Source organism: Argopecten irradians, chromosome 8 (genome assembly GCF_041381155.1).
Source record: "Argopecten irradians isolate NY chromosome 8, Ai_NY, whole genome shotgun sequence".
NCBI classification, from domain to species: domain Eukaryota; kingdom Metazoa; phylum Mollusca; class Bivalvia; order Pectinida; family Pectinidae; genus Argopecten; species Argopecten irradians.
The window spans coordinates 38867618-38892311 of NC_091141.1; the positions used below are offsets into that span (position 1 = coordinate 38867618).

The 24694-nt window shown below is 36.8% G+C and overlaps 1 protein-coding gene across 37 annotated transcripts in view; it reads left to right on the plus strand.

The window, feature by feature from the left end:
* Positions 1 to 24694, plus strand: part of LOC138330320 (serine-rich adhesin for platelets-like) — a 98481-nt gene that overhangs the window by 51684 nt on the left and 22103 nt on the right. For 13 of the 37 annotated variants that reach the window (XM_069277824.1, XM_069277838.1, XM_069277839.1 and 10 more), the window contains 20 exons: positions 611 to 910; positions 1109 to 1408; positions 1650 to 1949; positions 2217 to 2516; positions 2710 to 3009; positions 5010 to 5309; positions 5568 to 5867; positions 7151 to 7450; positions 7754 to 8053; positions 8472 to 8771; positions 9909 to 10208; positions 10985 to 11284; positions 11577 to 11876; positions 12811 to 13110; positions 16363 to 16662; positions 17307 to 17606; positions 18521 to 18820; positions 22115 to 22414; positions 23357 to 23656; positions 24017 to 24316. In XM_069277824.1, coding sequence (XP_069133925.1) covers positions 611 to 910; positions 1109 to 1408; positions 1650 to 1949; positions 2217 to 2516; positions 2710 to 3009; positions 5010 to 5309; positions 5568 to 5867; positions 7151 to 7450; positions 7754 to 8053; positions 8472 to 8771; positions 9909 to 10208; positions 10985 to 11284; positions 11577 to 11876; positions 12811 to 13110; positions 16363 to 16662; positions 17307 to 17606; positions 18521 to 18820; positions 22115 to 22414; positions 23357 to 23656; positions 24017 to 24316 — 6000 coding nt within the window. Of the gene's footprint in view, positions 1 to 41; positions 313 to 610; positions 911 to 1108; positions 1409 to 1649; positions 1950 to 2216; positions 2517 to 2709; positions 3010 to 5009; positions 5310 to 5567; positions 5868 to 7150; positions 7451 to 7753; positions 8054 to 8471; positions 8772 to 9908; positions 10209 to 10984; positions 11285 to 11576; positions 11877 to 12810; positions 13111 to 16362; positions 16663 to 17306; positions 17607 to 18520; positions 18821 to 19462; positions 19763 to 22114; positions 22415 to 23356; positions 23657 to 24016; positions 24317 to 24694 lie in introns of all 37 variants that reach the window. The other 24 variants (XM_069277825.1, XM_069277826.1, XM_069277836.1 and 21 more) reach the window with 24 other exon arrangements.

Genomic DNA, 24694 nt, shown 5'->3' on the forward strand with positions numbered 1-24694 from the left:
ACAAAGGATATTGTAGAAGGTCAACATGTTTCTTCCTACAGATCTCCCCATTGTCACCATTGCCCAGAACACTTACTCGGTTACTACCGGACAATCCATCACTCTTGTGTGTACCGTGTCTGCCACACCTACCCATACCAATGTTTTCTGGCAGCGTATCGACAATGGTGTAGCTACCACACTCAATATTGATGGAGTCAAATACTCAGGATCAACAGTTAATGGCCCATCCCTTACCATCAACAGTGCTAGTAGCAATGATGCCACAGTTTATACCTGTTCAGCTACAAATGCTGTAGGAACTGGAACCATGTGGTCAGACCACACTCACTGTCACAGGAAGTAAGGCTGATGTAGAATAGTATCTTAATGATCATCAACCCTTGTTTCATTATTCATTGTATACTGTTTCTTAGCTTCGTCTGCTTTAATGAGGTCCAGATTTTAAACGATTTTTCTCACTCTTTTCAGTACTCAATCAAGTTGACAAATGCAAAATTGTTATTCATGCCTTTCCGACCTTGTTAGCAAGACAATTTAATTGATACCAAATGATTACCCTATCTACACTTACTGTATCTTACATTTTTACTTGAATATCCATTCAAAGGTATCCCCGTGGTAACTGTAGACCAGGCCCAGTACTCTGTAATTACTGGACAGACAGTCACTCTAGGCTGCACGGTGGCAGCCACACCAGGTCACACTAGTGTGTTTTGGCAAAGAACGCTAAATGGAAATACAAATACTTTAACTATTGACGGTACCAAATACCAGGGTGCTACATTAGCCAATCCTGACCTCATCATCACAAACGCTGTTGCCGGTGATCAGGCCGTCTATACCTGTTCTGCCACCAACATCGTAGGAACCGGAACCAGTACCACCACTACACTCACTGTTACAGGAAGTAGGGGATATTTTCTGTTGTCTTTTGTTTTATTTTGGTCTTATTTTCTTTAGATCAGTTTTCTTAATCCGAAATCGTTAAAAACTATTACAAATTTTTTAACAAATATTAAAAAAACCATGGCTGTTAGGAATGATAGCCTCTATCTAGTATTTTGTTTATTTATGTTATCTGTTGTGGTCACCGTTTTCCAAACAGGTCTCCCAATTGTCACAATCGCCCAGAACACCTACTCAGTTACTACCGGACAATCCATCACTCTGGGATGTAGCGTGTCTGCCACACCTACCCATACCAATGTTTTTTGGCAGCGTATCGACAGTGGTGTAGCTTCTACACTAAATATCGATGGAGTCAAGTACTCGGGATCGACAGTAAATGGTCCATCCCTTACTATCAACAGTGCTAATAGCAATGATGCCACAGTTTATACCTGTTCAGCCACAAATGCTGTAGGAACTGGAACCAGTGGTCAGACCACACTCACAGTTACAGGAAGTAAGGCTTAGGGGAAAAGTAGAATCTGTACCAATTAATGTTGTTATTAACCATCGACTCAAAAAAATATGACCGAGGAAAAAGAGTGAAATATGTGCCTGATTGAGTGGTTATTGTTTTTCTTCTATACAAAAAAACACTTCGACTCTTATTTGATCAATGTTAATAAGTATGTTCTATGTCGGTATTAAAAAGGAGATAAGTAATTTACTATGTCAATATTCCATAATATTCTAAACAGGTCTGCCAATCGTCACCATTGCCCAGAACGCCTACTCAGTTACTACTGGACAGTCCATCACTCTGGGATGTACCGTGTCTGCCACACCTACCCATACCAATGTTTTCTGGCAGCGTATCGACAATGGTGTAGCTACCACACTTACTATTGACGGAACTAAATACACAGGATCAACAGTTAATGGCCCATCCCTTACCATCAACAGTGCTAGTAGCAATGATGCCACAGTTTATACCTGTTCAGCTACAAATACTGTAGGAACTGGAACCAGTGGTCAGACCACACTCACTGTCACAGGAAGTAAGGCTGATGTAGAATAGTATCTTAATGATCATCAATACTTGTTTCATTATTCATTGTATACTGTTTCTTAGCTTCGTCTGCTTTAATGAGGTCCAGATTTTAAACGATTTTCTCACTCTTTTCAGTACTCAATCAAGTTGACAAATGCAAAATTGTTATTCATGCCTTTCCGACCTTGTTAGCAAGACAATTTAATTGATACCAAATGATTACCCTATCTACACTTACTGTATCTTACATTTTTACTTGAATATTTATTCAAAGGTATCCCCGTGGTAACTGTAGACCAGGCCCAGTACTCTGTAATTACTGGACAGACAGTCACTCTGGGCTGCACAGTGGCAGCCACACCAGGTCACACTAGTGTATTTTGGCAAAGAACGCTCAATGGAAATACAAATACTTTAACTATTGACGGTACCAAATACCAGGGTGCTACAGTAGCCAATCCTGACCTCATCATCACAAACGCTGTTGCCGGTGATCAGGCCGTCTATACCTGTTCTGCCACCAACATCGTAGGAACCGGAACCAGTACCACCACTACACTCACTGTTACAGGAAGTAGGGAACATTTTGTTTTGTTTTCTTTAGGTCTTATTTTCTTTAGATCAGTTTTCTAGATCCAAAATCGTTAAAAATTGAATACAAATTTTGAACACATATTGATGAAACATGGCTGGTAGGAATTATAGGCTGCATCTAGTATATTGTTTATTTGCTGTTATCATTTATTGATCACCGTTTTTCCAAACAGGTCTCCCAATCGTCACGATCGCCCAAAATACCTACTCAGTTACTACTGGACAATCCATCACTCTGGGTTGTACCGTGTCTGCCACACCTACCCATACCAATGTTTTCTGGCAGCGTATCGACAATGGTGTAGCTACCACACTCAATATTGACGGAGTCAAATACTCAGGATCTACAGTTAATGGCCCATCCCTTACTATCAATAGTGCTAACAGCAATGATGCCACAGTTTATACCTGTTCAGCTACAAATGCTGTAGGAACTGGAACCAGTGGTCAGACCACACTCACTGTCACAGGAAGTAAGGCTGATGTAGAATATTGTCTTTGAGACATTCAACGTTGTTAAATAAATTCAATGTATACTCGATGTTACCTGTGTCTGTATCAGACAGGTGAGACCCAAGTACTTCATGATTGTCTCATTTTTTCAGTACCTATATGAGGGTATGACAACAAAATCACAACGATGGGGCAATTTCTGAATGTCCAACACTCGGCAAGCCTCGGGTTAGACGTTCATTAAGTACCCCTCGGGTTGTGATTTAGTTGTCACACCTTCTAGGTAGGAGAAGATCATATTCTATGTAACCTGACAAAACCTGCATCTTTGTTGGGCTTTGCCCTATATCATTCTTTCTTGGTACGGCAGTATGTCATAGATAGTTTGAGCCCAACAGCATTTCCTGATTGACTGACACAATCACACAATCTCCTTTTCTCGTGGCCTAATGTCCTCTGTTCTTTAATAATCCATGTATTTTTATTTCGCGGACAATACTAGTTGAATTTATTTTATTACTGAACTGTCTCTGAGACACCATCCCTATTTCTTAACCAATTGTGGTTGACATGCGGTCGTTCGTTGTTTAGAACTAAATTCTGTCATCCTATTTTTCAGAAAGTATAGAATGGATCTTATTTATCATCCTAAATCCTTGCAAATTCATTTTTTGAACAAATATGAAAACAACATGGCTGATAGGAATGATAGGTAGCATCTAGTATAAATTATATGATGTGTTCTGGAATTGATCCTCATTTTTTCCAGGTCACTCAATTGCTATTATTTCCCAGAACACCTACTCAATTACTACCGTACTACAGTTGTTTTAAATTAATTTCTTCTCTTTTTGTTAATATCAATTTCCTTAATTCGAAATTGCTAAAATTTCATTACAAATATCTGTATGTTACAACAATTTTGATGAAATGGGGAAACATCGATTGGTTTAATTTAGAATTTTATTATTGGAAATATATTTGTGCAGAAAGAGTTCAGGTGTGACAATATATTCTAGGTCATCTCAATCTCACAAACTTATATCTTTGTTAGATTTTAGCCTAAATGATGCTTTTGATGATGTAACAAACAATTGTTGGCCCAACATCATTTCCTGATATGCCATCTTTTGTCTTTGTTTAGTTTTAATTTGTACTTTTTCTTGATAAATTTTCCATTAATCTAAAATTGTTATAGTCTGATTACAAATATCTTGTTGTTTCAACATTTTAATTAATAGCTTTTTATAGGTTCCTAATTATTCAATCCATTCAACAACATCATGGTTGACAAGCTGTCATTTATTACCTTTTCTCATCGTGCTTCTTCGGCCATACGCTATCTGTGATCTTATCATATTTTAAACTTCTTCTCAAGCTCTGCATGTGGAGTTTAGCTGAAACTTTGTCTGAAATTATCCACACATGGTCCTGACGAATTGCCATTATTTTTGGTTTGATCTTAAATCTCTAAGATGGCCACCGCAGTTGCCATCTTGAAAACATGTTTTGAACTTCTTCTCATTGACAAGTGTTATAAGTGTGATTTAGCTGAATTTTGCCTAATTTGATCTTGACATAGTCTCAATTTAATTAAAATTTTGGGGTTCGGTCCGAAATCCAAGATGGTCATGGTGTAACACAATTAATAACGTTCTTCATTTCCACTCACTAGTAGTTGTAGATTTGTAGGAAGTACAACCTTGTAAGTGTCTTTTTAAACCCAACCAAAAACATTGGTCTGCCTGTCCAAAATCCAAGAAACTATATCATTTGACTAGTGTCACAGTTAACAGATGACCGTTATGACCCTTGGGTCTCATAAACAATTATTTTTGTCATCCAACTTTTTCAGAAAGCATGGGAGGAGTCGTTATGGAATTCGATGTTTTCAACTCGTAGCCCTTAGTTGTGCAAATTGAAATTTTGAACAAATATGAAAACTACATAACTGATAGAATACATCTAGTATATCTTATATACTGTTGTCTACAATTGATGATCATCATTTTCCAAACAGGTCTTCCCATTGTCACCATTGCCCAGAATGCCTACTCAGTTACTACCGGACAATCCATCACTCTGGGATGTACCGTGTCTGCCACACCTACCCATACCAACGTTTTCTGGCAGCGTATTGACAATGGCGTAGCTACCACACTTACTATTGACGGAAGCAAATACACAGGATCAACAGTTAATGGTCCATCCCTTACTATCAACAGTGCTAGTAGCAATGATGCCACAGTTTATACCTGTTCAGCCACAAATGCTGTAGGAACTGGAACCAGTGGTCAGACCGCACTCTCTGTCACAGGAAGTAAGACTCATGTAGATAGTTTTCACCATACAATCAAAACTTGTTTTTACATCATCACCAACCTAAAAGTGTCGTTTCTTTCCATTCATATTTTTGGCTAAACTGTATAGATAGAATAATTGTTGAGGTTTCATTGATTATTATAGTTGATTCTTTTTAAGTATCGTTTTACTGTAAATCCTCTTAACAGGCCATAACCACATTACATAAAGGTTTTTAGTATAGATATATCATTCCCGCCCTGATATTTTACCACAGGCATCCCCGTGGTAACTGTAGACCAGGCCCAGTACTCTGTAATTACTGGACAGACAGTCACTCTCGGATGTACAGTGACAGCCACACCAGGTCACAATAGTGTATTTTGGCAAAGAACGCTGAATGGAGTCACAAGTACTTTAACCATAGACGGTAACAAATACCAAGGTGCTACAGTAGCCAATCCTGACCTCATCATCACAAACGCTGTTGCCGGTGATCAGGCCGTCTATACCTGTTCTGCCACCAACATCGTAGGAACCGGAACCAGCACCACCACTACACTCACTGTTACAGGAAGTAAGGGATATTTCCTTTTATCTTTTGTTTTGTTTTCTTTTTTTTTTCTTTTTCTTTTTTGTTAATATCCATTTCCTGAATTCAAAATTGCTAAAATCTCATAACATTATTACAAACATCTGGATGTTTCATCAATTTGATGAAATGGGGAAATATCGATTGGTTTAATTTAGAATTTTCTGATTGGGAGGATATTTTTGTAGAAAGAGTTCAGGTATGACAATATATTCTAAGTCACTTCAATCTCATAAACTTGTGTCATTGTTGGATTTTACCCTCAATGATTCTCTTGGTAATGTGACAAACAATTGTTGGCCCAACATCATTTCCTGATTTGCAATCTTTTGTCTTTGTTTTGTTTTATTTTGTACTAGTGAGTAGTCTTTATTGATAAATGTTCTATTATTCCAATTTTTTTTATGATCTGATTACAAATATCTTGTTGTTTGTACAGTTTTATGAATAGTTTTTATAGGTTCCCAATCATTTGACCTATTCAACACCTCATGGTTGTTTCAACACCTCATGATTGTTAAGGAGTCATTTATTACCTCTAGTCATCGTGCTTCTTCCGCCATGTGCCTTCCGTGAACTTATCATATTTTAAACTTCTTCTCAACTTCAGCCTGTGCAGTTTAGCCGGAACATGTCTGAAATTATTCTCACATGGTCCTGACAAATTGCCGTTATTTAGGGTTGATCTGAAATCTCTAAGATGGCCACCTTACCCGCCATCCTGAAAACACGTTTTGGACTTCTTCCCACTAACAAGTGTTATAAGTGTGATTTAGCTGAAACTTGTCTGATTTGATCTTGACATAGTCTCAACTAAAACAAATTTTGAGGTCGGTCCGATGTCCGAGATTGTCATGGTGGTACACAATTAATAATGTTCTTCATTTCCAACCACTAGTACTGTAAATTTGTATGAATTAACAGGAAGTACAACCTGGTAAGCGTCTTTTAAAACCCTACCAAAACATTTGCCTGTCTGTCATAAATCCAAGAAACTATTTTAAATCATATTTTATTCGATTAGTGCCAAGGTTACCAGATGACCAATAAAAACCTTTGGTCTCTTGTAACAAAACTTTTTTTTGTCATCCCAATTTTTCAGAAAGCATGGAAGGAGTCGTTATGAAATTTGTTGATTTCAAACCTTATCTCTTAGTTGTGCAAATTGAAGTTTTGAACAAATATGAAAAACTACATGACTGATAGAATACAGCTAGTATATCTTATATGCTGTTGTCTACAATTGATGATCATCATTTTCCAAACAGGTCTTCCAATTGTCACCATTGCTCAGAATGCCTACTCAGTTACTACCGGACAATCCATCACTCTTGTGTGTACCGTGTCTGCCACACCTACCCATACCAATGTTTTCTGGCAGCGTATCGACAATGGTGTAGCCTCTACACTCAATATTGATGGAGTCAAATACTCAGGATCTACAGTTAATGGCCCATCCCTTACCATCAACAGTGCTAGTAGCAATGATGCCACAGTTTATACCTGTTCAGCTACAAATGCTGTAGGAACTGGAACCAGTGGTCAGACCACACTCACTGTCACAGGAAGTAAGGCTGATGTAGATAGTTGCCATCATACAATCAAAACTTATTTTTACACCAACTCCAACTGAAAGGTGTCGTTCCTTTCCATCCATACTTTTGGCTAAACTATTTAGATAAAACAAATTGCTGAGGTTTCATTGATTATTATAGTTGATTCTTTGTAATATCATTTTACTCTAAATCCTCTAAACTATTTTGGCCATAACCACATTACCAAAAGGTTGGATTTCTTTTGTTTATACCGAACTAATGTTATTACTGTTTTTGGTGTAGATATTACATTTCCGCCCTGATATTTTACCACAGGCATCCCCGTGGTAACTGTAGACCAGGCCCAGTACTCTGTAATTACCGGACAGACAGTCACTCTCGGCTGTACAGTGACAGCCACACCAGGTCACACTAGTGTATTTTGGCAAAGAACGCTGAATGGAGTCACCAATACGTTAACTATTGATGGTGCAAAATACCAGGGTGCTACAGTAGCCAATCCTGACCTCATCATCACCAACGCTGTTGCCGGTGATCAGGCCGTCTATACCTGTTCTGCCACCAACATCGTAGGAACCGGAACCAGTACCACCACTACACTCACTGTTACTGGAAGTAGGGAACATTTAAGTCTTTTTTTGCCTAATTGATCTTCATTCCTGACCCGACATAATTTTTATTTACTGTATCATTGATAAAATTTAGTTGAGAATAATTTCTTGTTTTAACAATCTGATTCATATTTCTGAGTTCATATTGTCTCTATAAAAAGGTTATACATGTACTTTAACTGTTTGCTGGTATCAACGGGTTTCCGATGTTAATTTCGCAATGGTTTCGACAGATTCAATAATTGCATCAAAGTATATTTTTCCTAAAATATGAGCCTAATTTGAACAACACAATATGTTACTAAGATATCATAAGCACCTAGATGCATTCATATCCTATACGTTTTGACATGATTTGCATTTGGTTTGTAGTTCAAAATCATTTGTCTTAGGATGTTGGTAAATGTCTCTTTTTCCAACAGGTCTGCCAATCGTCACCATTGCCCAGAACGCCTACTCGGTTACTACCGGACAATCAATCACTCTTGTATGTACCGTGTCTGCCACACCTACCCATACCAATGTTTTCTGGCAGCGTATCGACAATGGTGTAGCTACCACACTTACTATTGACGGAAGCAAATACACAGGATCAACAGTTAATGGCCCATCCCTTACCATCAACAGTGCTAGTAGCAATGATGCCACAGTTTATACCTGTTCAGCTACAAATGCTGTAGGAACTGGAACCAGTGGTCAGACCACACTCACAGTCACAGGAAGTAAGGCTGATTAGAAAGGTGTTCCTCATACAATTAATACCTCTATTTCAAAAACATCTTTATATTTCTCAAACTTTGTCATATTATTTGTTCCCTTATACAAGCTTTTTGATATTCATTAACATTTTATTTTCCAGTTTAATAATTTTCTTTCAATTGTTTTACAATCTTTTTACTTGATCCCAAACACCAACCTGACGTGTTGTCATCATCTTTTATTCTTCGGTGTGTGCTGTCCACTTTCATAAACTTTATGTAAAAAAGTTTCATTCACATTCATTAACACAAAGACCTATTAGGAACATAATTGTCTCTATGGTTAAAGGGGAAGGTCTTCCACGTTTGCTCAAATTAATGACCTTGAATTGGTTAAAGGTCGATTATATATAGATACGTACTGTTGATCATTTATTTTTCATTAATTAAGTGGATTACATACCTTTTAAGGTCTATGGCATGATTGGATTCAAACGAATTAGTTTGATCTTCTTTATAAGTCACACGTGGACTAATATACCGTTATGTATGGGCTTATAACAATTTCTTCATATTAACCAAGAGATACTTCAAATTGATATAAGTATTCTTGTGTATGGTGCTAGCACTGCGAATTATTACACAGAATACTTTTATATTACATTTAAGGTTAAAAACGTAAAATAGTCATAACCCTTTTGAAGACTCACAGTAACATGACACTCATTTCTTGGCGTAGTCAATTTAGTTATATGAATGATCCTGTGCTACTTTCAAGGTCACGTGCAGTCAAAATGTTTTTATCGATAAACATAATTTATTAACAATTACAGTCTAGTCAGTCCTGGTTTGTTAATGCAAACATAGCTAACTGCAATCTGTAGACAACTGTCAATATTCTTTCTTTGGCAGCTTTTAAGACTTTTTCATGTTTATAATTATATCATTAGTCTTCAGTAATGCATTTCAAATTAGTAATGTAAAAGTTCTTGTTGTGTCTAAGTGACCATTTAAAACTCATGACTTTTGTTGAGATTGCTCTTGTACTTTTTTTCCATTACAAAACCTACTTTGTAATTTAGATTGTTTGCAATGTATAATTGAAATGAATGATTATTCTTTCATTTCCCCTAAAATCTCCAACTTGATATGTCACCGAAGGTATACCCGTGGTAACTGTAGACCAGGCCCAGTACTCTGTAATTACCGGACAGACAGTCACGCTCGGCTGTACAGTGGCAGCCACACCAGGTCACACAACAGTATTTTGGCAAAGAACGCTGAATGGAGTCACAAGTACTTTAAATATTGACGGTGCCAAATACCAGGGTGCTACAGTAGCCAATCCTGACCTCACCATCACAAACTCTGTTGCCAATGATCAGGCCGTCTATACCTGTTCTGCCACCAACATCGTAGGAACCGGAACCAGTACCACCACAACACTCACTGTTACAGGAAGTAGGGGACAATTTGTTTTGTTTATTTTTACCAGTTGGTCCTAATTCCTATGATCAAATTTACTTTTAGGTCCCAAATAAGAATTCAGAGAGTTGATCATTATGAAGTTTAAGTTCCTATTTAAAGATGAAGTTTTCATATCAGTTGATTATAATCAAAACCAACGGAGTTTGAGTTAAATTGATTGAAGCTAAAACTGTTTAATTTGTACATTTTATTGGCCTATTTGGAGTCATGTTCCGTGTGGCATCATCTTCACTTTATGAACACATTTGACATTTGTATTATGATCCCAAAGTATTGGGCTGTGATGGTTGTCTCGGTAAAACAACATTCCACGCAAAACACCAAAGTTCAAACTCATTAATTTAATCTTGTTAAAGTACAACGGTCACGTATGTGTAATCTTTATGAATTCAGTTCCGTTATTTAAGAGGTTCAGCTTATGAGGGATAATCCAGAATATTTAAATAGATGACCGTTGGATGCTTTTAAAAACCTGCATGCACATGGACCCAGTTTCACATTTATTGAGCTGTTTTAAAATATGCATAATTAGAAATGTTCAATGCATTATCAAGTTGTAAGCTATTTTCCATTCTAACACACACCTTATATTGGCTGATTCAATATCAAAAGACACAATTATTTGATTTGAATTACCTGGTATATAATTCATTATTCCTGTTGTACTATCCGGAAGCCTTAGAAATGTTTGCTATTTCAAGTGAAATGTGAAAACAAACGATCATGGCCAAAATTTCTTTTCTAATCAGGTCTCCCCATTGTCACCATTGCCCAGAACGCCTACTCAGTTACTACCGGACAATCCATCACTCTGGGATGTACCGTGTCTGCCACACCTACCCATACCAATGTTTTCTGGCAGCGTATCGACAATGGTGTAGCTACCACACTTACTATTGACGGAAGCAAATACACAGGATCAACAGTTAATGGCCCATCCCTTACCATCAATAGTGCTAACAGCAATGATGCCACAGTTTATACCTGTTCAGCTACAAATGCTGTAGGAACTGGAACCAGTGGTCAGACCGCACTCTCTGTCACAGGAAGTAAGGCTACTTGGAATTAATAGTTTTCTTTATACACATTTAACTTAGTTTTGATGATTTTTGTTTTGCTTCGATGAAAACTGCTATGCCTATAGATATATTCCACAACCTTCTTTCTGATATTGTGTTCTTAGGCTTTCAGGAAATAAAAGACCGAACTGTTTAAAGAAATTACTTGTTTTGCGAGAGGTCTAGTAAATGCAGTTTATTGACTATTTTATGTATCTTCTCTGTAAAATAGTTTTAATATAGATACGAAATGATTCATTCCAACCCTGATATTTTACCAAAGGTATCCCCGTGGTAACTGTAGACCAGGCCCAGTACTCTGTAATTACCGGACAGACAGTCACTCTCGGCTGTACAGTGGCAGCCACACCAGGTCACACAAGTGCATTTTGGCAAAGAACGCTGAATGGAGTCACAAGTACTTTAACCATAGACGGTAACAAATACCAAGGTTCTACAGTAGCGAATCCTGACCTCACCATCACCAATGCGGTTGCCAGTGATTTGGCAGTGTATACCTGTTCTGCCACCAATATCGTAGGAACCGGAACCAGTACCACCACTACACTCACTGTTACAGGAAGTAGGGGACATATTTTTTCTCCGCTTTTACTTTTTTCTAACATGCTTGAAATAATTTACTTCAGATAATAGATTAACAGACTGTAAAATTCTGTTAGACTGTCCTTTTGGGTAGGACCGGTTTAGGTTCAACTTGAGATTGCAAAACTGTAAATAACTTTTTTATCCTAAGTGACAATGTAGTGCCACATTTTTATTTCCGTTTTCTTAGACTCTTGGGTATGATAAAGTAAGACCTTTCTCCTTAAAATAATTCTATCCTTTCTGTTGATGGTTGGAGGATTGTTGCTGTTGAAATACATTTTTTTATATTGGCTGAAATATTCATATGAGCAAAGTAGATTGGTATTGCCTCTTCTTTTACAAAATAAAAAAATTACAACAATGTCACTCCCAAATTTTATTATTTAACTCTGCAGACACATTTTTACATTTAACTCAAACACAAGAATAGTTTATAAAATCATAAACAGGAGTTGGTGGGAACGAGGGGTATCCCGGATTCGATTTGCCTGTCTGCCAGTCTGTAGATTTAACTATCAACTTTCTATTCCTTCTTAACTAAGTTGAATTCATGGACGATAGTTCTTGTTGAATGAGTGGATTGCAATCTGTGCAAAGTTGATCAGTCTGAAGTATAAAGGTCCTGTAGTAATAATGAGGAGCTTTGGAGACATGAATATACAAATGCATTGAAACAACATATCTTTAAGTAAACTAACGGATGGGGCATTATTTTGGGGGGAAAATGGTTTAACAGACTAACTGATGTTTCACTACTTACACTCCATGCTGGAATAGACATCTAATTTAACCATCCTATCATTTTGTCATCATGAAAGAGTTACATGTATAAACCAGAATTACTCATACATTATGTATGAAAAATCAAGCCATATATACTGTAACATTTTCTTTCTGATATTTTACCAAAGGTATCCCCGTAGTAACTGTAGACCAGGCCCAGTACTCTGTAATTACCGGACAGACAGTCACTCTCGGCTGTACAGTGACAGCCACACCAGTCCACACCAGTGTGTTTTGGAGAAAAACACTGAATGGAGTCACCAGCAGTGTAACCGTTGATGGTAACAAATACCAAGGTGCTACAGTAGCCAATCCTGACCTCATCATCACAAACGCTGTTGCCGGAGATCAGGCCGTCTATACCTGTTCTGCCACCAACATCGTAGGAACCGGAACCAGTACCACCACAACACTCACTGTTACAGGAAGTAAGAACATTTTTTTCATTTATTGTATTTCAGCGGTAATTTCTATCATTTTCTTTCCTTCATTCTGTCTGTTTAATTGTTTGATAGACATTTCCATGATGAAATCGATCGCGAGGTCAGTATTTTGCGACTTCCTATACGGAGCATATCTCCGGTTCGTTAATTCCTATAACTATTTGTGTTTTCCGTTTTAGTTACGTCAATGGATTTCTGAATATTTCACTGTTGTTTACAATTAACCATTCTTTGTTAAAACACGAATATTTAACTGCTATATATATATGTGGCGGTGTTTAAATTCACCATATATATAATATGGTGTATATGGTGTTTTAACTACATGCGCTGTGTATTGCCTGAATTTACATGTCCCTGTGTCATGTAATGTCCTGTACATGTAAATCTGTGTGTGTAAGTTGTTATGATGACGTATGAGAGGCGAGTGAATGGATTGGTTGAGTGTGTCACATTGACCCTGCATGACCCTGTCCTTGCACGTGCACGCCCACCCTTGAGGAAGCGTGTCCGCACATTACGTGGAAAATAGGCACTGGACATACACGACCTATAGCTAGAAGCCTGTACGTGTGTGCTTTACGGCCACAGTACTGAAAGGTATGTTAATTTAATATATAACTAGAAATAAAGTAATTAACTTATTCTTCACTATGCAATATAATTAAAATACTTTATATAATTAAAACTTCTTTAAATAACTTGTCCATAAAGCTTTATATTATGTATAACAAAGGACCGCACGTGGTCGGTCAGGTTAGGGCAATGCATAGAGTCAAGTGACTGTAAATTAAATGTTATTTGTAAAAATATGTAACTCGGAAATTAAAATACAATTTACTATTATAATAAATAGTTACCTGTTTATATTTTATACCTTACAGTATAAATATAGAAGATACAGTAGTATGTTCATTTATGTATCCCTACATATTGTCAGGTATTGTTCTTTTTATTTCAGGGTTATCTGTCTCCGTTAGTGTGTAATAAATATTGTCAACTGTTTATAGCTGTTGGATTCTATTTATGTACTCGCGAACAAATACCCATATTATAATCACTCTCGTGACATATATATACAATCTGATTATTATGCAATCAGATATCTGTTTCCCATTTTCAGATAATTTGTAGTTAATAGTGGTTCCATTGATGGACATCCGTAGTCAATAGTTGTTTCATTAGGATCATCCCTAGTCAATGGTTGTTTCATTAGGATCATCCGTGGTCAATAGTTGTTTCATAAGGATCATCCGTGGTCAATAGTTGTTTCATAAGGATCATCCCTAGTCAATAGTTGTTTCATTAGGATCATCCCTAGTCAATAGTTGTTTCATTAGGATCATCCGTAGTCAATAGTTGTTTCATTAGGATCATCCGTATCAATGTTGTTTCATTAGGATCATCCGTATTTAATAGTTGTTTCATAGGATCATCCTAGTCAATAGTTGTTTCATTAGGATCATCCGTAGTCAATAGTTGTTTCATTAGGATCATCCGTAGTCAATAGTTGTTTCATTAGGATCATCCGTAGTCAATAGTTGTTTCATTAGGATCATCCGTGGTCAATAGTTGTTTCATTAGGATCATCCGTAGTCAATAGTTGTTTCATTAGGATCATCCGTAGTCAATAGTTGTTTCATTAGGATCATCCGTAGTCAATAGTTGTTTCATTAGGATCATCCGTATCATAGTTGTTTCATTAGGATCATCTATAATAGTGTTCATTAGGATCATCCGTGTCAATAGTTGTTTCATTTAGGATCATCCGTAGTCAATAGTTGTTTCATTAGGATCATCCGTAGTCAATAGTTGTTTCATTAGGATCATCCGTATTTAATAGTTGTTTCATTAGGATCATCCGTAGTCAATAGGTGTTTAATGAGGATCATCCGTGGTCAATAGTTGTTTCATGAGGATCATCCGTGGTCAATAGTTGTTTCATTAGGATCATCCGTAGTCAATAGTTGTTTCATTAGGATCATCCGTAGTCAATAGTTGTTTCATTAGGATCATCCGTAGTCAATAGTTGTTTCATTAGGATCATCCGTAGTCAATAGTTGTTTCATTAGGATCATCCGTGGTCAATAGTTGTTTCATTAGGATCATCCGTGGTCAATAGTTGTTTCATTAGGATCATCCGTAGTCAATAGGTGTTTCATTAGGATCATCCGTAGTCAATAGTTGTTTCATTAGGATCATCCGTGGTCAATAGTTGTTTCATTAGGATCATCCGTGGTCAATAGTTGTTTCATTAGGATCATCCGTATTTAATAGTTGTTTCATTAGGATCATCCGTAGTCAATAGGTGTTTCATTAGGATCATCCGTGGTCAATAGTTGTTTCATTAGGATCATCCGTAGTCAATAGGTGTTTCATTAGGATCATCCGTGGTCAATAGTTGTTTCATTTGGATCATCCGTGGTCATAAGTTGTTTCATTAGGATCATCCGTATTTAATAGTTGTTTCATTAGGATCATCCGTAGTCAATAGGTGTTTCATGAGGATCATCCGTGGTCAATAGTTGTTTCATTAGGATCATCCGTGGTCAATAGGTGTTTCATTAGGATCATCCGTAGTCAATAGTTGTTTCATTAGGATCATCCGTAGTCAATAGTTGTTTCATTAGGATCATCCGTATTTAATAGTTGTTTCATTAGGATCATCCGTGGTCAATAGTTGTTTCATTAGGCTCATCCGTGGTCAATAGGTGTTTCATTAGGATCATCCGTAGTCAATAGGTGTTTCATGAGGATCATCCGTGGTCAATAGTTGTTTCATTAGGATCATCCGTAGTCAATAGGTGTTTCATTAGGATCATCCGTGTCGTAGTCAATAGTTGTTTCATTAGGATCATCCGTAGTCAATAGTTGTTTCATTAGGATCATCCGTATCAATAGTTGTTTCATTAGGATCATCCGTATTTAATAGTTGTTTCATTAGGATCATCCGTGGTCAATAGTTGTTTCATTAGGATCATCCGTGGTCAATAGTTGTTTCATTAGGATCATCCGTGGTCAATAGGTGTTTCATTAGGATCATCCGTAGTCAATAGTTGTTTCATTAGGATCATCCGTATTTAATAGTTGTTTCATTAGGATCATCCGTGGTCAATAGTTGTTTCATTAGAACCATCCGTAATCACTAGTTGTCAATAACATGGGAGAATTTTTGTTTGTAACTTATTACTGTAACAGGATTATAGTTGGTTTCTTATCACTACCCTTTCTTATCAGGTCTCCCCATTGTCACCATTGCCCAGAACACTTACTCGGTTACTACCGGACAATCCATCACTCTGGGATGTACCGTGTCTGCCACACCTACCCATACCAATGTTTTCTGGCAGCGTATCGACAATGGTGTAGCTACCACACTTACTATTGACGGAAGCAAATACACAGGATCAACAGTTAATGGCCCATCTCTTACAATCAACAGTGCTAGTAGCAATGATGCCACAGTTTATACTTGTTCAGCTACAAATGCTGTAGGAACTGGAACCAGTGGTCAGACCACACTCTCTGTCACAGGAAGTAAGAAAAAAATATGCATTTATTGGATACATTGTCATATAGGGTTATTTATCTATTTTATGCACCATGATGAAGTGGCGTTTGTAAAGATTTATCACACCATTATATCATGAAATTGTGTTTTAATGAAAAGCAGTATAATTTTACTTGAATTAGTCACTGTTTTCTTTGACTAATTTATAGAAAATGCAGGAAAGCTTTTATTTTTTCTTCAATTTCTGTTTGTCTGAATAATGATATATCGGTATTCATCAGAATATGTTCAAGTTATCTCTCTCCGAAGTAGCAGTATTGTATCCCTATAGTTACTAAAGAATTTCAGGACTCTTCAGAAAAGAAACATCGCTACCTTGAATAATAACAGGTATTGAACAGGTTTTATTGCTCGTTTCCAGAAATGTACTATTTCTGCATTCGACTCAAGAAGAAATTAAAATACAAAAAGGTTACCATTTTGGTTTGTTAGCATCTTAAATTTGTACATAGTTCTTTGGTATTTTCTCCAAAATTACGGAACCAATTCTTTCTCTTGTATCATCATTTTGTCCCCAGATGTTCATAGCGCTTTTTGAAAAAAACTAGTTGTCTGTATTAGTTTTATTATTATGTCTTGACATTTTCATTATTTTTCATGCTTTGTGTAGATGTTCCCGTGGTAACTGTGGACCAGGCCCAGTACTCTGTAATTACCGGACAGACAGTCACTCTCGGCTGTACCGTGACAGCCACACCAGGTCACACTAGCGTGCTTTGGAGAAAATTATTAAATGGAGTCACCTCTAATGTTGTGATTGATAACAGCAAATACCAAGGTGCTACAGTAGCTAATCCTGACCTCACCATTACAAACGCTGTTGCCGGTGATCAGGCCGTCTATACCTGTTCTGCCACCAACATCGTAGGAACCGGAACCAGTACCACCACAACACTCACTGTTACTGGAAGTAAGTCACTGATTAAAGTATCAAGCATGTGTAGGATAAGGAGGCAATGTTCGAAAAATTCAAAAACATAATTCAGTTCACCGAACAACATTCTAACATTAAAACGTCAAAAAGGGGGCTGGAGATCATCATGGAAGGAGTGATAATCTTAATAAAGACCAGAATAGGGAGCATTAGGAAAAACTACAGTTTAACATCAGGACATGGATGAAGATGTTAACAAAACATGTAAAACCGGGACAGGAGGTATTGGGATAGAAAACAAAATGTTAAAATATATTGGTTAGAAATCTAAGAACAATGAAGCACATGGATTGGGTCATACACATGGGGAACCCAGGATTTAACATGGGGCTGGGGAAATAAAAGGTCAGGATAGACAACAACAATCTTGAATCTATACTTCATAAATAGGGGCATGTCTCTATAGGACTTATGACAGATACGTTAAAGCAACCTATCTGGGTGGGTAATAGCAATTGATCTTTGAAGAAAATATCAGACAGGCGGCAGATATCTTAAAGCAATATTTCATTAAAAGGGATTTACTCTATGGGTAACACAAGTACATATTTATGAATGCAAAAATGAAAAGGCAAATATATTTTAAAACATTAATATCAGTAAAAGGATATTATTTACGGATATTTTGGTGAACGATTAGAATCGAGGATAGAAGTATCAAAGTGTCAGAATGGAACATAAAGGCAGGAGAAAAAACAGTTCCAGTTTGCATTGGACATATTTCATGAATAAAACATGTCGCATTGCATGAGCTTTTTTACAAGTAATTTTCAAAGTTGTAGTATTAAAACGTTTGTATATTTAAAACGAAATTTGAATTCTAGCCATGTTTTTAAATCATTTTAAAATTAGAAATAAATATATTTTAAATTACATTTTGCTAAATATAGATCTCCCAATCGTCACCATTGCCCAGAACACCTACTCGGTTACTACCGGACAATCCATCACTCTGGGATGTAGCGTGTCTGCCACACCTACCCATACCAATGTTTTCTGGCAGCGTATCGACAATGGTGTAGCTACCACACTTACTATTGACGGAAGCAAATACACAGGATCAACAGTTAATGGCCCATCCCTTACCATCAATAGTGCTAATAGCAATGATGCCACAGTATATACCTGTTCAGCTACAAATGCTGTAGGAACTGGAACCAGTGGTCAGACCACACTCGCTGTCACAGGAAGTAAGAACTGTATAGAGATGCAGTAGAAAGTAGTGGCAGTACTAGTGGGCATTAATTATTTATGCATGTTGGCATGCTTAGAACTACTATTATATATGTTGAGGTGTATATTTAATGCCTTGTAGATTATCTGCTTTCTCTGATGTATTCACGTAATTAGGCTTAGAAAAGTTGCTTCCAGTGATAGATACTCTGAATATATAATCAAGGATCTTTTTATCAGCTTTTTTTTACAACAGATAAATTCTGCTTTCAGGTCATCAAACCATTAACGTTAAGTTAATGTACAAATACGTATCCTTTCCTTGCGAGCTTTCTGCTGGATAACGTATGCAGGTCTTTTGAGAAGACTGGTTTTAGTTCAGTTGATCATCCTTCGAAGATTGAATATCGAATGTTGCTGATAATGGGCAAAACCTTCCCCACTGTGATGCAGGAGATGGACATTAATTTCTCTACCCAATTGAAAAAAAATCCTTTATTTTTTCAGAACTCTATAAAGATTGTACTTCCAAAATCAGACCTACGAAGAGATCACATAAGATGTATTTTTCTGCATTTGTTTCGAATGTTTTAGTGCATGTTGCATGGTTTCAGTAGCTAGATGCATGACTATAGTGCTTGTAACATATCTATTGCTAGGTCTACCGGTAGTAGAAATAGTGGAACCCTCCTACTCTGTTTTCACTGGACAGACTGCCACACTGGAGTGTACAGTATCAGCAGATCCTGTTCATACTGCTGTGTTCTGGCGCCGCGATGATTCGGGTGTAGAAACAACACTTACCATAGATGGTGTCAAATACAGTGGTGCTACTGTTAACAATCCATCACTGATCATCGACAATGCTAACAGTAACGACATCTCTACCTATACTTGCTATGCTACAAACGTTGTGGGCACTGCCAGTAGTAGCCAGACAACCCTAGATGTAACAGGAAGTATGATGCTTTGCTTTTTATTTTCTGCATCTTTTGAAAAATGTTCATCCTGTAATAATAGAATTTCCATGCAATAATAATTATATGATTTAAATCATGGCGAGTATTTATTGATCATGAAATCATTACTTTGTGCAGTTCAGTTCTGTGTTTGTATATTAGAGTTATGTGTCGTTGCGGATAGGTATTGATTGTGACGTCATGTGTTAGTAAGCCTAACGTCATACTTTTCAGAGGAAACGACGTGAACTTCGCTCACAAAATAATGATGTCACCATGGATACATACCTGCAAGGGAGATAACTCTGTAATATGCAAAAATGGAATAAGCTTATTTTACTTTCTTTTCTCAAAAATTAACAGTGTTATTTTCCCTTACAAATAAGGTAACAATCAATACCAAGGCGTACAAACTATGCATAGCCTTTTAGCCAAAAATGTTCTTACTATTTACCTAGACTAGATTTGCTTGCTGATACATGATGAACACTTCTATTGTAATTATTTATCATGTCTCCTGGTCGTATTATTAATTTCATTGAATGAATTTACGTATAAGATATTTGACTATTGGAGATGTAATACATAGACGTATAGTGAAAAACGTTAAAAAAAAGTTTGCAATCAAAATTTCTTTCGTACGCCGATGAAATAAGGAAAAAGTGATTGACATCAATGCTTAAATGAAGCATCTGAACAAAAACAAACCGGACAGAAATAACATTCAGTCATTTAATTTGAATTCTACTCCCATTAAAAAGCAAATTCCTTTGATAACATGTTATTGCTGATCTCGCTTCTTGTTGTTATTGATGCAATTAACTCTCTATATTTAATTAGGCATATTATGTATGATGATTACAATATCCTTTGTATTGGAACTTATACATTTAATAGCTGCCTGTATATATGCTGTTAGTTCTACATATATTAGATCTGCTTGCTCTGTAGCTTTTAGATTGGTGTTTGTATATGGTATTAGCGTATCATTTGGTATAGAACTATCAAATATTTTCTATTCTTAGTTGTCTATTTATTTGTTTACATCTACAGTATATAATGAAATAAAATATTTAAGCTCACCTGGCCTCAAAGGCCTGTACGTTTATATGATGGCGCAGTGTCCGTCAACAATTCCTTTTTCTCGCAGCTAGTTCTGTGGATGGTTACCGAATTTGGTATAATATCCTTGAGGAAGGGAAACACTTATTTTGTATAATGCTCCAATAGAAGATGTTAATGCAAATTCTGCTGTAAAACTAAAATAATTTAGCTCGTTTTTGGTCTGCACGAGCTAATTCTATATAAGCCAATAATTTCCAAGGAGCCGGAGAGGTGGGCCTTATAGAAATCCCCTCTCATTCTTAAAAAAAATCCTTTTGCTGCAGGAATTAAAGGATTTAGCTTATATTTGACCTGCAGTATCTGTGAGACTACTGTAGGTTTTCAATGCTTAGCTCATATTGGGTCTGCAGCACCCTGACTATAAGGAAACAAATTTAGTATCAGACAAGTTTATCGGCCTTCAGGGGCTAGAAAGGCGTGATGTAATAAACAATATTGCATTTTTTTTAAATCCTTCTGTTGTTAGGAAGGAACGAAAGACAGATAGCAAAATAATTTTGTATAAACTATGGTCATAGCCCAATCGTTCATCAGTTGTAAGAATTAACGGAATTTGGTCTATGGCACCCTTGAGTTAAAATGAACCAATTTTGTATAGGTTATGGGTCTGTGTTCCCAAGGGCCGGGGGATAGGCACAATGGCAGAAATGTTACAAATTCTTATAAAGTCTTCTGTAATAAGAATAAAAGGATTTTGTTCATTTTTAGTCTGCAGTATCTTTGACTGAAAATGTTTAAGTCAAGGGTTTGGGTTCCTAGGGGCAAAACAGTTAGTGATTGAGGAGATAAACACTTCACCCATATTCCTATAATTATAATAATGCTATATTTGCCATAGCAAGTCAGATGAGTGATACAGGCCGTCTGGGCCTCTTATTTTTAAAAAGTCAGAACACTATGATCAAACGTCATAAAAGCATTGTACAGGTGCCTTGGTACTGATAAGCATGCCTTCATGGATTCCATATTTATGTGGTAATTTTCTCAGTTATGTTTCAACGAAAATTGCTGAATTTAACTTTGCACATACCTGACATTTGCATGACCTGGTTAAGACTGTTAATAGGTTAAATGATTTTTTCAAAATCACTTTTTAAATTTAATTTGAAATTTAATCTTTTGATATCAAGTCTCTTAAAATTTTTTGTTATGTTTCAATGTGTGAATGGGCTCTAATGTACATATCAATATTATCCTGTTTACCTATAATTTATTTTTTTACCAAAGGTATCCCCGTGGTCACTGTAGACCAGGCCCAGTACTCTGTAATCACCGGACAGACAGTCACTCTCGGCTGTACAGTGACAGCCACACCAGGTCACACAAGTGTGTTTTGGCAAAGAACGCTGAATGGAGTCACTAGTACTTTATCTATAGACGGTACCAAATACCAAGGTGCTACAGTAGCTAATCCTGACCTCACCATTACAAACGCTGTTGCCGGTGATCAGGCCGTCTATACCTGTTCTGCCACCAACATCGTAGGAACCGGGACCAGTACCACCACAACACTCACTGTTACTGGAAGTAAGAAACCTGATGAGATTTTGTGCTTGTTGTCCCTATTTGAATCAGTACAGAAATACATAATCTTAAATGAGTGTTCATCTCATATGCGATTTTATGAAACGAGTCTTAGAAGTTTTTATTTGTGCTCATTAAGTCTCGGAATGGAATGAATATAAATTTTAAATGCTTTTTATCACATAAAAAATCTACATTTCGAAGAATCGTCACGTCAAATGTATTGCGAAAATATAGCGGTGGCCGCCTCTTCGTCCCGCTGCCATCAAATTTCTGACGTCATTTTTATTGTTTCTGTCACGACGGAACAATGAATATCCAGTCAATGAAAATAGCTGTAGGTCATATTACACTTGTGACATATGCAAAAATATTGCACTGGAGAAATTACTGGATATCAAGCGGATTATGTGATAAAACCCATTATGCTCAGTAGAGTAGTTATCCGTGATGAATTCTCATTCATCCTATATTTTTTACTCATTTTGTTACCATAGTTCATATTGAATCAGCATTATTTTTTCTAGAATGATGGACTTCTTGATTTGATCAAATCAAATCAATCCCCTTACTTCAAAGACACGGATATTATAATATTAATGCTATAGGTTTATGATATTTTGGATGGAAACGATGTGAAGTGTAGTAAGCCTGTTCAAAACTACAGAGGTGCGGAGACACGAAATGTTGGACATAGCATTGTAAATTGAAACATTTGGGTATCTTTTACTTTAATACTAAACATAGGATTGTGGATAGTCCTGGACTCAATCTTCAAATACTGATTTGATTTGCAGCACAAGCATGTTCATTTAGTATTTGATCATTTCAACATTTGACCTAAATCTCATATTGGCAAGTTTTTGCTGTTGACATTATTACATTAGATATGTTAATATATGGAAAAAATGCATCTGTTGATAACCTCCTATTTTATTTTCAAAGGTCTCCCAATCGTCACAGTAGCCCAGAACGCCTACTCTGTTGTGACAGGGCAAACCATCACTCTGGGATGTACCGTGTCTGCCACTCCTACACATACCAATGTTTTCTGGCAGCGTATCGACAATGGTGTAGCTACCACACTTACTATTGACGGAACCAAATACTCAGGATCAACTGTTAATAATCCCTCCTTAACCATCTTTAGTAGTGCTGCCAATGATGCCACAGTTTATACCTGCTCAGCTACAAATGCTGTAGGAACTGGAACCAGTGGTCAGACCACACTCGCTGTCACAGGAAGTAAGGCATTATGTGACTTGATAAGCTATGGATAAAATAACAAAATTTACACATGATACCAAATGCTTTAATTATCCGATACATTTCCAATCTGTATCAGAACTTCATTACAGCAGTTTAATTAATCTTGATCATTTCTGCATTCAATGTATTAATTCCAATATCATGAATGATAATATCAATACATTAGTATATAGACCCTTGCATCCTATCGTATCCCGACCGGTCACAATTGATCACATTCCCAAACCAAACCCTCTCTTAACCGGCCAAACATGTATGTACCATGCATGATCACTTAAGGGAAGTTCTGCTTTATCTCTATAAAATAAATGTTCAATACTTTGCTCTGCCTTTCAGGTATACCAGTGGTAACTATCGCACAACCAGCATACAGTGTGATTACCGGCCAGACAGTTGTTTTACAATGTATAGTGAGTGCTGACCCCACCCATACACAGGTGTTTTGGCAGCGTACCGTCAATGGAAACACCAACAATGTGGCAATTGATGGAAACAAGTTCCAGGGATCTGTTCCTAACACTCCCTCACTCACCATCACCAACGCCGCTTCATCCGACCAGGCCACGTACACTTGTTCAGCTACCAATGCTGTGGGTACAGGAACTAGTACAAGCACCACATTGACTGTAACAGGAAGTAAGTTCTTGTTTACACTGCTTTAAAAATGGCGGTGCTGTATCATAATTCATGAAAAGAAGACTAGATCAGCCACTACAGGGAAACATTTATTACCTAGATTTAAAAAAAAGAAAAATTTAACAGATCATTTAAGTATAGTGGACCATCACTATGGAATGATCTACCAGAACGTGTTTCTAAAAATACAAAACTCTCCAAATTCAAATACGAATGCAAAAAACACTTCCTACATGCATCTTAATAATCACTATTTCATTTGCTTCTTAAAACCTGTTTTAGTAAACCCAGCACTTTTTGTTCTTTTATCGTCTTAGTAAACTATCGTTAATCATGCTAAAATAGCATATATTCTGTCAATTTTTATTCTTTTGTCAT